The sequence below is a fragment of the Garra rufa genome, chromosome 18 (assembly GCF_049309525.1).
Source record: "Garra rufa chromosome 18, GarRuf1.0, whole genome shotgun sequence".
Classification (NCBI taxonomy): Eukaryota; Metazoa; Chordata; class Actinopteri; order Cypriniformes; family Cyprinidae; genus Garra; species Garra rufa.
The window spans coordinates 43965333-43978277 of NC_133378.1; the positions used below are offsets into that span (position 1 = coordinate 43965333).

At 36.4% G+C, this 12945-nt stretch overlaps 1 protein-coding gene across 1 annotated transcript; it reads left to right on the forward strand.

Annotated features, from left to right (window-relative positions):
• The first annotated feature begins 1095 nt into the window (after positions 1-1095).
• Positions 1096-3709, forward strand: LOC141290444 (baculoviral IAP repeat-containing protein 5.1-like). Its single transcript, XM_073822570.1, has 4 exons — positions 1096-1221; positions 1393-1502; positions 1883-2000; positions 3629-3709. The coding sequence occupies exons 1-4, from the start codon at positions 1096-1098 to the stop codon at positions 3707-3709; spliced, it is 435 nt and encodes a 144-aa protein (XP_073678671.1).
• Positions 3710-12945: the final 9236 nt, after the last annotated feature.

Sequence of the window (12945 nt, forward strand, 5' to 3'; positions counted from 1 at the left end):
AAAAAAAAAAAAAAACCATACTGTTCAAAAACTTTTGACTGGTAGTGTAAAAAATATGTATATATAAATTAAATATATAAATAAAAACATTTTTAAATATTGAACACACACATACAACTGCTTAAATATGCACACACACACACACACACACACACACACACACACACACACACACACGAATTCATTATTTAATAATTATTTTAATAATATTTGTATATGTTTGTGCGTGGTCCTGGTATTCCATACGTTTTGGGGACCAAGTCTATAAAAAGCCTAAAAAGAATAGGATGGTAGCAGAATTTTTGGGAAAACTAAAAAAGCAGAAAGTTTTGTTTGAGGTGTAGGTTTGGGGAAGGGTTAGAAAATACAAGAGTACACATACCATTCCATCTATGGAATGTCCCCATAAAACATGGTAAACCATGTGTGTGTGTGTGTGTGTGTGTGTGTGTGTGTGTGTGTGTGTGTGTGTGTGTGTGTGTGTGTGTGTGACAAGCGAATATGATGTGAATAAACTTCCTCAATGAACATATTTTTAGTTTTTCGTCCTATGAAAAAGCCATGATGTAATGTTACTATATAATAGATTTTATACACTTTTTGATATTCACATTGATTGACATCAGTCAATTAATTAAAACTTTTATCAAACATTTTGTTAGCAGTTTTTCAAAAAGCTCTAAAGATGTTTTTAGACATTAACAAGTGTTATTATGGTTTTTCAGTCACTAGGCTAAATTTCAATTTGTACTTGTTTATGTTCGTCCAGCAGATGGAGACATTACACTGTTTATTCAAATGTGTGACAAACTTCACTAGTTTCAGTTGAACCTTATCATTTTTGAGCGAAATGTTTTTTTCATTTAATACCATACAACACACATTGATAATCTACATGCGTAACATAATAAAGTTATAATAGTTTTAATATCTAGTTTTACAGCCATGTTTTACCTTTTCGTTTATCCTCAGACAGCTGTCAGCGATTCATCAATCAATCATCAAAAGCACCCAACCTATTAAACACCCGCACTCAACCAGGTTTATGGTGTGAAGGTGCATTGCTGTCTGTTTGCAGACCTAGCTACCGCAGAAATGTCTAACGCAGAAGTCATTGCTTCCCGGCTTTTATCGTTTAATCAGATGTATAGTTATGAAAAGCGACTACAGACGTTTTCCGAGTGGCCTTTTCGAGAAGACTGCCAGTGCACACCAGAGTTGGTGAGTGTGTCGGAAAAAAAAAGAAAAAGAGGGCTAAGGAAATAGGCTAATAATACTGAAAGTAAAATTGACAGCACTGCTTTAAGTAGCCTATAGGCGCTTTTACAAATCCACTGCTGCTTTAATTAAAAGAAGTAGGCCTAATGAAGATCCTCTGAATCCTCTCTTCAGATGGCCAAGGCAGGTTTTGTGCACTGTCCTAGTGAGAATGAGCCAGACGTAGTCTGTTGTTTCTACTGTCTCAGAGAGCTTGAGGGCTGGGAGCCAGAAGACAACCCCTGGTGAGCTCCTGCAGCACCCCGTTATAATCTATGGGCATTGTTTTTTGAGCACACCTTTTATTGTTTACTTCTCTAAGCTGTTGTAAACCTGAGATTTTAACAATTGTGACTCTGGACCACAAAACCAGTCTTAAGTAGCACGGGTGTATTTGTAGCACTAGCCAAAAATACATTGTCGGGGTCAAAATTATCGATTTTTCTTTTATGCCAAAAATCATTATCCTAACAAACCATACATCAATGTGAAGCTTATTTATTCAGCTTTCAAAAACAACAAAAAATGATCCTTTTGACTGGTTTTGTGGTCCAGGGTCACAATTGACTTTGCATCAACAAGGCAATAACTTTTCACCACTTCAATTGACTGTCCTTTAATCAAGGTCTGAACATGAAAAGCGTTCCCCCAATTGTGCTTTTCTTCATATGAAAAAGACGTTTGAGGAGCTCACAGCCATTGAGTTTTTTCAGCTGGAACAGGAGCGGCTTCGAATCTACATTGTAAGTGTGAATGCATCGGTGGTGTACTTTTTTTATATTGTTTTACGTAGTTTACCAGCATAATGCTGCATATTCTTTACTCATCCATCTTTTTCTTCCTGTAAGAGTAGGCACAACCATTTGTAAAATTTGAGTCTGGATTCCGTTCTCATCCGCATCCAGCTATCATTCTGTTTTGTAGCTTGATTTTGCAAATTGGTGTGTCTTACCATATTATTTTAATGTATTATCTTAATTACGAGCACACTGGTTTGTAGTGCAAACAGTTTACTGCACGTTGTAACTCTTCTCGTTATTTCCCTATAGAGGGTTTGCACTTAACATTGCGATTTGGACCGTTACCTGGATGCTTGGCCGTATCTGCGATACTCTGATGTAAACAGCAGCATGGATTGCAGGGTTAATGTACTACTGAATACGTTGTTCTGCTAATTTATGCTTTCTAAACCATGGAAAAAATGTGTAGAGGCTGCTAAACTATATGTGACCCTGGACCACAAAACCAGTCTTAAGTCGCTGGGTGTAGCAATAGCCAAAAATACATTGCATGGGTCAATTTTTGATTTTTCTTTTATGCCAAAAATCATTAGGAAATTAAAGATCATGTGAAATGAAGATTTTTTTGTAAAATTCCTACTGTAAATATATCAATGTAATTTTTGATTTGTAAAATGCATTAAGAACCTAATTTGGACAACTTTAAGGGTGATTTTTCTCAGTATTTTGATTTTTTTTTTTTTTTTTTTTTTGGCACCCTCAGATTCCTGATTTTCAAATGGATGTATCTCGGTCAAATATTGTTCTATCCTAACAAACTATGCATCAATAGAAAGCTTATTTATTGAGCTTTCATATGATGTATAAATCTCAGTTTTGTAAAATTTTATCTTATGACTGGTTTTGTGGTCCAGGGTCACATATAGATAAGCACTTAGTAGAAAAGCTAGCAATATTTTGACACATTGAAGTTAATAGATGGTAAAGATGCAGACAAGAAGTATTAATTCTGATGTTAGCCTAATAGTTCATCTACCTGACTGGAAATAAGAACAGACACTAATGTTGTCAAGATTCTTGCCCTGGAAATCCTGGTTTAGTTTGGCCAACCACAAATACCTTTTGTTCCTCAGACAGCTTTGTCCACTCTTCTGCTTGATTTGTTATATCTTTTGGCAGTCTATAGTACTCCAAGTGTTTTTCCCGGTCCGACAGATTAGTACAGCCCAAAACATGACGACAATTGATCACTTTCAGCAGCCATAATCAACAAAATATGAGTTTCGTTCGGTTCAGTGGCATTGTTTCCATTCAGTGCCGCCAATATGGCCAATTGATGATGCATTGTGAAAACGCACTTGTTTTTTGCTGTAAAAAACGTCTCGCTTTGCTGCTTGATATTGCAAATATAATGTATTTTCTTAATTATGAACACACTGGTTTGTAGTGCAAACAGTTTTACCGTTTACTGCATGTTATTTCCCTGTAGCGGCTAATGAACTAGAAGCCTCACCCATAGGGTTTTTTTTATTTCTTACGTCTGCATTAAAGAATAAGTTTGATGGGTTATGGTTATTTGCTACTAGTCATAAAATGTATATGTATTAATCAATAATTGATTTCCCCCTCAGAGGAAGATGGGCCACAGGAAGATAGCCTTGTTTCGTGATGAGGTGGAGACCACTAGCAAAAATCTGCGAGCACTTATTTAACCTCTACTGATGCTAAATTATTTTAATGGTACTTTGTTTTTTAACTTGCACCAATAAATTATATATTTATGTTCCATCAGTGTAATTGATTTTTATTTTTTTTTTCTTGCCACTGATGCCTACAGCTTTGGACTGTTTGGAAGCTGTTTGTTTGGATCATGTGAATTGGGAAGCATTTCTGTATCTTCTTTGACTCCTATAGTATCTGTAAATGATGACCACAGGTTTAAGTGGATGAACAGAACATAAGTATTCAACACTATTCTAGCTATGTAGCTCAACTTGCCACTTTTTTTTTTTCTTTTTTGTGAGACCTTCTCCCATCCAAACTTGACCCTGGGCAGATGGCCCTAAGCCCCTCCCTCTCAATACCAACTGTTGCCCCTTAACATCTGTCACTATAGATGGTAGCAGAGTTGGGGAGAACTGTGGGTAAAAACATTGTCTACCACTGGAGGGCTCAGTGGGCTTTGGTACTGAGGTTTACCAGTGTTTAGAAGTGTACACAGGAAAAAAACAAACATGGTCCGTTAGGAAATTGTCTTGGTGTTGTTGTTCTTAGATGAATCTTGTGCCATACTTTGAAATAAAATGTGAGGCATTCTTTAGTGCTAACTGTATAAACAGCTTTATTTTGTGTGTTTGGGATAGGGTAGGCGAGGGATTAGAGATGCTATCCCATCTCCCCCTTCCTATGCCCTGGATTACTGTCTAATGCAACACTCTGGACACTGAGCCCCGATCAACTGCTTAATTCTCCTTTATCCGCTCGCAACAGAGCAAATAGAAAAATAAGACATTTTCGGAAAAAAAATGATGTAACACTCATCTAGAGGAGGAGCTCAGAGGAGACCCTTAAATTCTCAAAATAACGACGGTCTGAAATCACGGTTTTGATTTCGCGTAGTTGCATCATTATGTGGAAATTCTTTTTTATAACTTGTAAATGTTGCATTGTCCAGCAGCTCCCTAGCCCTGCTCCTGGCTATATGCGTGCAGTCGTGGGTACCACAGGCATTTTTGAATATGTTAAGTCTGTTGATAATTCAATTAGCATTAACAATTAGTTTTCTGCCTTTCGGCTGTAGTGGTTTTCGTGCCTACGTCACACGAGCAGCATACAAATATGAAATACTGGTGCACAGTCCATCACTTCCCGTCTGATCACAGGGAATGACAGGTGTCCACACTCCACACTGACTGGGGCTTCTCCTCTCAAAATGTGGCATATGGACAAACTGACAGATGTTCCCAACAGTAAGTTTACAACCTGAGAGTGCCATTGGGGCCCATCTGTTGCTGTGCGCGGGTCCTCCCCCTCGGCTCTCCTCATCTTACACCAGAAGAGGCTCTGCCACACACCCCTGCCTCACCTCCGCTCAGCATCCCCTCCTTTCACTCATAATTCAACTCCCACCCCATTCAGCCTTTATGACACACTGAGCCAAATTAATGCTGAGGGACTCACCTGGAAGAGCGTAGATTAGCTCATGCAGGGGCAAACAAAGACCTATTCTACCAATGTTAGGAACAGACAAACTGTTTAACTTTTTTTATTAAAATATTTTAAAGAGCCAATATGTACCAAGCAGGCAAATGCGTGTGGCAGGATGATTTACTAGACTGTGTGGCCATGGAAAACAGCAAAAAAAACAATGGTAAATGCAAATGATAATCATCAAAAAATGAAATTTTAATATATAATGTATATGTGATGTCATGTCCAAACTGTTATCATATTCTGAATACGTATTAATATGATAGTAATGATTCTGTTTAAAAAAAATGAATACATTAATTATAAAATCTATTCCATTAAAATTAATACAGTACTTAATCAATAAAATTTGGTATTTTCTTCTGTTGAACATAAAAGAAAATCTAATAACTATGGGTAACCAGAGTTTTTATGAAAAAAAAATAGTATGGAAAGTATGGGAAAAAAATACTGGAAGTCAATGGTGACCAGAAACCATTTGGTTACTCACATTCTTACATGCATTAATAAATTATAAAATATGTTACAAAAGTAAATAAGTGTGTGTGTGTGTGTGTGTGTGTGTGTGTGTGTGTGTGTGTGTGTGTGTGTGTATATATTTAGTAATTTTCAATAACATTTTCAAATTCAGCATTGTTCATCAGTAAACATTTTATGGATGCTGACAAGTTTTTGTTGAACGTTCCTTAAGATATATAGAGATAGATATGCACTACCAGTCAAAAGTTTTTGAACAGTAACATTTTTAATGTTTTTAAGAAGCCTCTTCTGCTCACCAAGCCTGCATTTATTTGATTTAAAGTGCAGCAAAACAGTAACATTTTTACTATTTAAAATAACTGCTTTCTATTTAAATATATTTTAAAATGTAATTTATTTCATTGATTAAAGCTAATTTTTTATTACTCCAGTCACATGATCCTTTAGAAATCATTTTAATATGCTGATTTGCTGTTTTCAGGATTCTTTGATGAATCAAAAGATCCAAATATCAGCATTTATCTTAAATAAAAAGCTTTTGTAACATTATACACCATACCATTCAAAAGCTTAGAGTCAGTATGTATATTATATGTTATAGAGATTATTACTTTTAATTAGCAAGGATGCTTTAAATTGACCAAAAGTGATAAAGACATTTATAATGTTACAAAAGATTTATGTTTCAAATAAGTGCAGTTTTCTGAACTTTCTATTCATCAAAGAATCCTGAAAAAATTCTACTCAGCTGTTTTCAACAAAATAATAATTGTTTTTTTGAGCAGCAAATCAGAATATTAGAATCTTCTGAAGGATCATGTGACTGGAGTAATGATGCTAAAAATTCAGCTTTGAAATCATAGGATTAAATACATTTTAAAATATATTGAAATAGAAAACAGCCATTTTAAATAATAAAAATATTTCAAAATTATTGTTTTTGCTGCACTTCGGATCAAATAAATGCAGACTTGGTGAGCAGAGGAGACTTTTTAAAAAACAAAATTAATTTTTGACTGGTATAGATATAGACATATTTATCACATATTTTCTGTAATTTGGACAAATTCAACATTGCATTTATGCCGACATGTTTTTGTTGAATAGTTCCTCAACACAAATCAGTATTATTTTTGATAGTCTAATATTTGTTGACTTGTGAACATATAGCACTTTAAGACTTTTCGATAAATGATCCAGTCTGAAACCTCCATCATCCTCTGCTGAGTTTTCCCCACTTTAGATTTATGAAGGGCATCGGTGCATTCAGGCTTATACTGTATAGCTTATATGATTACACATCACTCAAATCTCTTTGTGACCTTTTCCCCTCCCCTTTTCCATCTCTTTCTTACTTTTCCCATCCGTTTCTCTTTTACTCTCCATTACTTTGCATGGCAATCAGTGTGAGCTAACTGCAGGCTCTCTCTCACACAGTCGGGCCCTCCTACCTTGCTTTCTTTTTGTGCCTCCTTCCATAGGGACCCCCATCTGTCCCTCCTCTCCAGCCATTGTGGGGGCTCAAAGCCGGGCCACTTCCACAATGCAGTGGGCGTGTAGAGGGGGGAGGCAGGGTAAACATGACAGCATCCCCATCCTATTAGAAGCTCTTTAACTTTGACAACCCAGCACTCTCACAAAGCTCTGAGGAGACGAGTCTCGCCTCACAATGTCACTTTAATGGCTTGTTCCACCCTTCTGTGAACTCTAACCTCCCTTTACCTTTACTCTGCTGTGGATCGTCTTTGAATTTGGCTCTCGCTGTCACTCTTTAGTCTGACCTGAGCTCACAGGGCAGGTGCACCGCCGTCTGCCGTGCTGGAAACTTGCTATCCGGAAAAGCACATTGTGGAGAGAGTAAAATATACTGTCTGTCTGTCTGTCTGTCTGTCTGTCTGTCTGTGTGTCTCTGTCTGGCTGGCTATCTGTTTGTTTGTCTGTCTGTCTGTCTGTCTATCTATCTGTCTATCTATCTGTCTGTCTGTCTGTCTATCTGTCTGTCTGTCTGTCTGTCTGTCTGTCTGTCTGTCTGTCTGTCTGTCTGTCTGTCTGTCTGTCTGTCTGTCTGTCTGTCTGTCTGTCTGTCTGTTTGTTTGTTTGTATGTCTATCTATCTGTCTATCTGTCTGTCTGGCTGGCTATCTGTTTGTTTGTTTGTCTATCTGTCTGTCTGTTTGTTTGTTTGTTTGTCTATCTATCTGTCTGTCTATCTATCTGTCTATCTGTCTGGCTGGCTATCTGTTTGTTTGTTTGTTTGTTTGTTTGTTTGTTTGTTTGTTTGTTTGTTTGTCTGTCTGTCTATCTATCTGTCTGTCTATCTGTCTGTCTGGCTGGCTATCTGTTTGTTTGTTTGTCTATCTGTCTGTCTGTTTGTTTGTTTGTTTGTCTATCTATCTGTCTGTCTATCTATCTGTCTATCTGTCTGGCTGGCTATCTGTTTGTTTGTTTGTTTGTTTGTTTGTTTGTTTGTTTGTTTGTTTGTTTGTTTGTTTGTTTGTTTGTTTGTCTATCTATCTGTCTATCTATCTGTCTGTTTGTTTGTTTATCTATCTGTCTATCTGTCTGTCTGTCTGTCTGTCTGTCTGTCTGTCTGTCTGTCTGTCTGTCTGTCTGTCTGTCTGGCTGGCTATCTGTTTGTTTGTTTGTTTGTTTGTTTGTCTATCTGTCTGTCCATCCATCTATCTAATCTTGCAGATTCAGCATTTTTACTTCTCGTCTTTCTCCGAACCTCATCCTCCCTCATCCTCCTCCTCCTAGTTTCCTTCTCCAGCTGCCTGCTAGCCTACAGTATACCTCCTATCAGTTTCATTGTACTCCAGCTCTGTACCCTGACCTCCCTGTTCTCCGGCCTATCCAGTGTGTTTGTGCGAGTGTGTGTGATGTGACTCATGAGGAGGAGGATCACAGCGTTAGCTGAAGCTTAAAGGCAGGGGATTACGGCAGCACAGACACTGATTAAAGCCTTCCAGCCTCCTATGGCCCCATTAATACAATCTTAATCACAATGCTTTATCCCCATCTCCCCCCTATGGATCAGGACCTTTCATTTAGTGGGAGACTGCGTTGTTTGGCCAATGGATTAGTGCCAGAGAGACAAAAAAAAAAAAAAACTGCGGAGGAGTGAAAGAGGTTTCAGACTGCACTTTAATGTCCCATCATCCATTCCTACTCTCGAACTCACATTGTAAAATCACAACTCCACACAACATATATAATTATTTCGTGCCAGAAAAGGAAGATGTGCACGATATAAACACTGTATAGCCACACGTTAAGGAATATCAGATTAAATGACCTGCAGAAAGCATCTGGTGTCAAGGTGATTTCTAGTGTATTAAGTCAGTTCCTCTCAAGTTTAAAAAGGTTTTCTAGCAGAGTTACCACAGGTTCGTTCATCAACAGTGTTCAAATAGAGTTGAAGTCAAAAGTTTATATACACCTTGCAGAATCTGTAAACAAGTTAATTATTTTACCAAAATAAGAGGGATCATGCAAAATGCATGTTATTTTTCATTTAGTACTGACCTGAATACAATATTTCACATAAAAGATGTTTACATATAGTCCACAATAGAAAATAGTTTATAAAAATGACCCCATTCAAAAGTTTACATACACTTGTTTCTTCATACTGTGTTGTTACCTGAATGATTCACAGCTGTTTTTCTATTTAGTGATAGTTGTTCAAGAGTCCCTTGTTTGTCCTGAACAGTTAAACTGCCTGCTGTCCTTCAGAAAAATCTTTCAGGTCCCACAAATTCTTTGGTTTTTCCGCATTTTTGTGTACAATGACTATATGATTTTGAGATCCATCTTTTCACGCTAAGGACAACTGAGGGACTCATATGCAACTATTACAGAAGAATCAAACACTCACTGATGCTTCAGAAGGAAACACGATGCATTAAGACCCGGGGGATGAAAACTTTTGAAGATCAGAGTAAATTAAACTTATTTTGTTCTGGGAAACAAGTATCTTTTGTAGCTTCTGAAGGGCAGTACTAAATAAATAAAATATGATATTTAGGGAAAATAAGAAAAATGTACACATCTTCATTCTGTTCAAAAGTTTACACCCCTGGCTCGTAATGCATTTTTTTTTTTAACTTTTAAACATGGTAATATTTATAAATTCAACTGTTGTTTTCTCTTGTGAACTATATGTAAATGTCTTCTATGTGAAATATCTTATTCAGGTCAGTACTAAATAAAAAAACATGCATTTTGTATGATCCCTCTTATTTTGGTAAAATAATTAACATTTTGCAGATTCCGCTAGGTGAATGTAAACTTTTGACTTCATCTGTAAGCCTGACAATCATAAAGCTAATGTTTTATGAATTAATTCAGTTCTTTAAATTATTGATTATTTTCACGAATGTCACTTGTTTTGAAATTGCATTCATTAATGAAATTAAATTTCTTTTAATTTAAAATGGCTAAAATATCTAAGTACTCTTTGGCCCACCCTATCAGACTATCATCTGCCTTATTCATTTGAAGAGGCCGGATAAACCTTCTGAGCTATGGCTGTATTAGAATAAGATTTAAAATTAATTTAGGGTCTTAAAACATCACTTTTTTCATAAACTTTGTATGGGTATTTGCTGTGGCACAGAGGTCACAGCAATGACCATCTGCCCTATGGGAAAATGCAACCATCTTCACATGCCTTTTCATTTTAAGCTAGCACATTTCTCCTCTGTGCCTTCTCATCTGTTTTCAAAAGATATGTCGACAGCAGCTGACATCTCTGAAACCGTTCCCTTACTTCAGCCCTGCTGAGTTCTGCAGACGGCTGATGTATTGGCTGTAATGAACAATACCAAAGACTCATAACATTTTTTATAGTTTGTATAACTTCTGTGGGTAGTAAACAGCACAGTTTTAAGAGTAACTTGCTGAGTTTGCAGTGCAATCAAATGTGTTTGAACACTTCAGCCACATTTAATCATTTACTTCATTAATTAGCATTAATGTGAACAAAATATAGATTAAACGCCTTTTTAAAACAAAGATTCAATTCAATTCAACCCTACAATAAGCTACAGGTATTTCTCATAATGTTTTAAAACAAAATGCTCTTGACGGCACTGCTTGAAAGCCTTCTGTGCACTTGACTCCCTCTATTCAATCCTTTCCTCATCTGCAGCACCTCTCACCGCCTCAACGTGTGGAACTATGTGTCATTCCAATGTCCAGCTGACCCACAAGAGGACAGGGAAAGGGGTCACTCAAGAATAAGGTCTTGTTCACCTCCTCTGTTTTGGTTTAGTCCCTCTCCCACTTTCTCTTTTCCCCCTCGCTCGCTCTCTCTCTCTCTCTCTCTCTCTCTCTCACTAGTTTGGCCCCAGCTGTCCATCAGCCCCCCGCAGTTCTCCCAGCTGTCTCGGCTCTCCGAACGAACAGCCTCACAACAATGCAGGTCAGAGGTCGAGAGAAAGAACACACTGCACTTACAATAGACCAGTGGCGCCCGCTAAAACAATCGCTCCCTTTTTCTCCTTCACTTCTCTCGCCTTGGCAGGGCTGGAAAAGACAAACCTTTGGAGCGGCGGATGAGGCGGGGTCCACTTCAGGCAAAACACCCTCTGAGGCACCCATTCTCATCTTAGTGCCGCTTCCAACAATAAACACACAATCACACACTGCTTCTCTAGCTTGTTACCCCATCATCCCTCTGTTTGTCTGTTTGGAGAGGCATCGCATTGTCCGGTATGAGCACAGAGCTAAAGTCAACGATCGCCCTGTACTCCAGTGATATAAAGGTTTGTGGAAAAACGCAGACAATGTTCAGTACAGCTATGTGACGTTAACGGAACCATTAAAAATACATTTTTCACACTCATTTTGTTTTTCTCTATACATCATTAACCCCCTTTTTGTGTGCTTTTGTTTTGTTTTGTTGATTTCCCCAACCATTTTGGCAATGAAAAGGCTGGGAAAACGCAAGTGAGAGTGAAAAGGGATCCCATGACACAGTCACCTGTTCCACAGCTATGTGTTCCCATGGCTCCACATGCTCCACTGACTCCCATGCCCATCATAACACTAATATTAATCACTAAAATAGCTATTACATATACATATAATTTAACATCACTTTACAAAGTCAGCGATTGCAATTTACACATAATAATAAACACATAACAGTCATTGTTTTTTGGACAGTAAGATTTTTAATGTTTTTTAAAGAAGTCTCTTCTGCTCACCAAGCCTGCATTTATTTGATCTAAAATACAGCAAACACCGTAATATTGTGAGATAGTTTTACTTTTTAAAATAACTGCTTTCTATTTGAATATATTTTAAAATGTAATTTATTTCTGTGATCAAAGCTACATTTTTAGCATCATTACTTCAGTCTTCTTGTTACATGATCCTTCAGAAATGATTATAATATGCTGATTTTCTGTTAAAGAAACATTTTTTATTATTATTATCAATATTTAAAACAGTTAAGTCAATTTATTTCTCTTTGATTAATAGAAAGATCCAAAAATGAGCATTTATCTGAAATAAATGTATCTTTTTTTGTGGGTTGGAAATTAATATTTTTATTTAGCAAGGATGCTTTAAATTTCCCATAAGTCTTTATAAAAATATTTATAATGTTACAAAAGATTTTGATTTCAGATAAATGCTGTTCTTCTGAACTTTCTATTCATCAAAGGAACCTGAAAAAATTCTACTCAGCTGTTTTCAACATAATAATAATAATAATAAACGTTTTTTGAGCCACAAATCAGGACATTAGAATATTTTCTGAAGGATCATGTGACACACAGGAATAAATTACATTTTAAAATATATTCAAATAGAAAACAGTTATTTAAAATAGTAAAAATACTTCAAAATTGTACTGTTTTTGCTGTACTTTAGATCAAGTAAATGCAGGCTTGGTGAGCAGAAGATACTTCTTTAAAAAACATTAAAAATCTTTCTGTCCAAAAAACGTTTGACTGGCAGTGTTTAAAAATTTTAGGAAGTCTATAAATACATTCAGTCACATATTCAGCATGACTATGAAATGAGTATTAGGCATAACAGTGCAAAATGTAATTATAATGCCAAAAAAAAAATCGAATTAAATTTTGCATTATTATTTCAAAATACAATGTGTTTTTTAAATGTCTGGATTCATTGTAAAAAAAATATAACTTCAGTGTTTTATATGCAAAATGAATGAAAAAGCAAAAGAAGAAGCAAAATACTGTCATATTATATAAGAATATTTATTTTATTAAGTGCGAAACAGG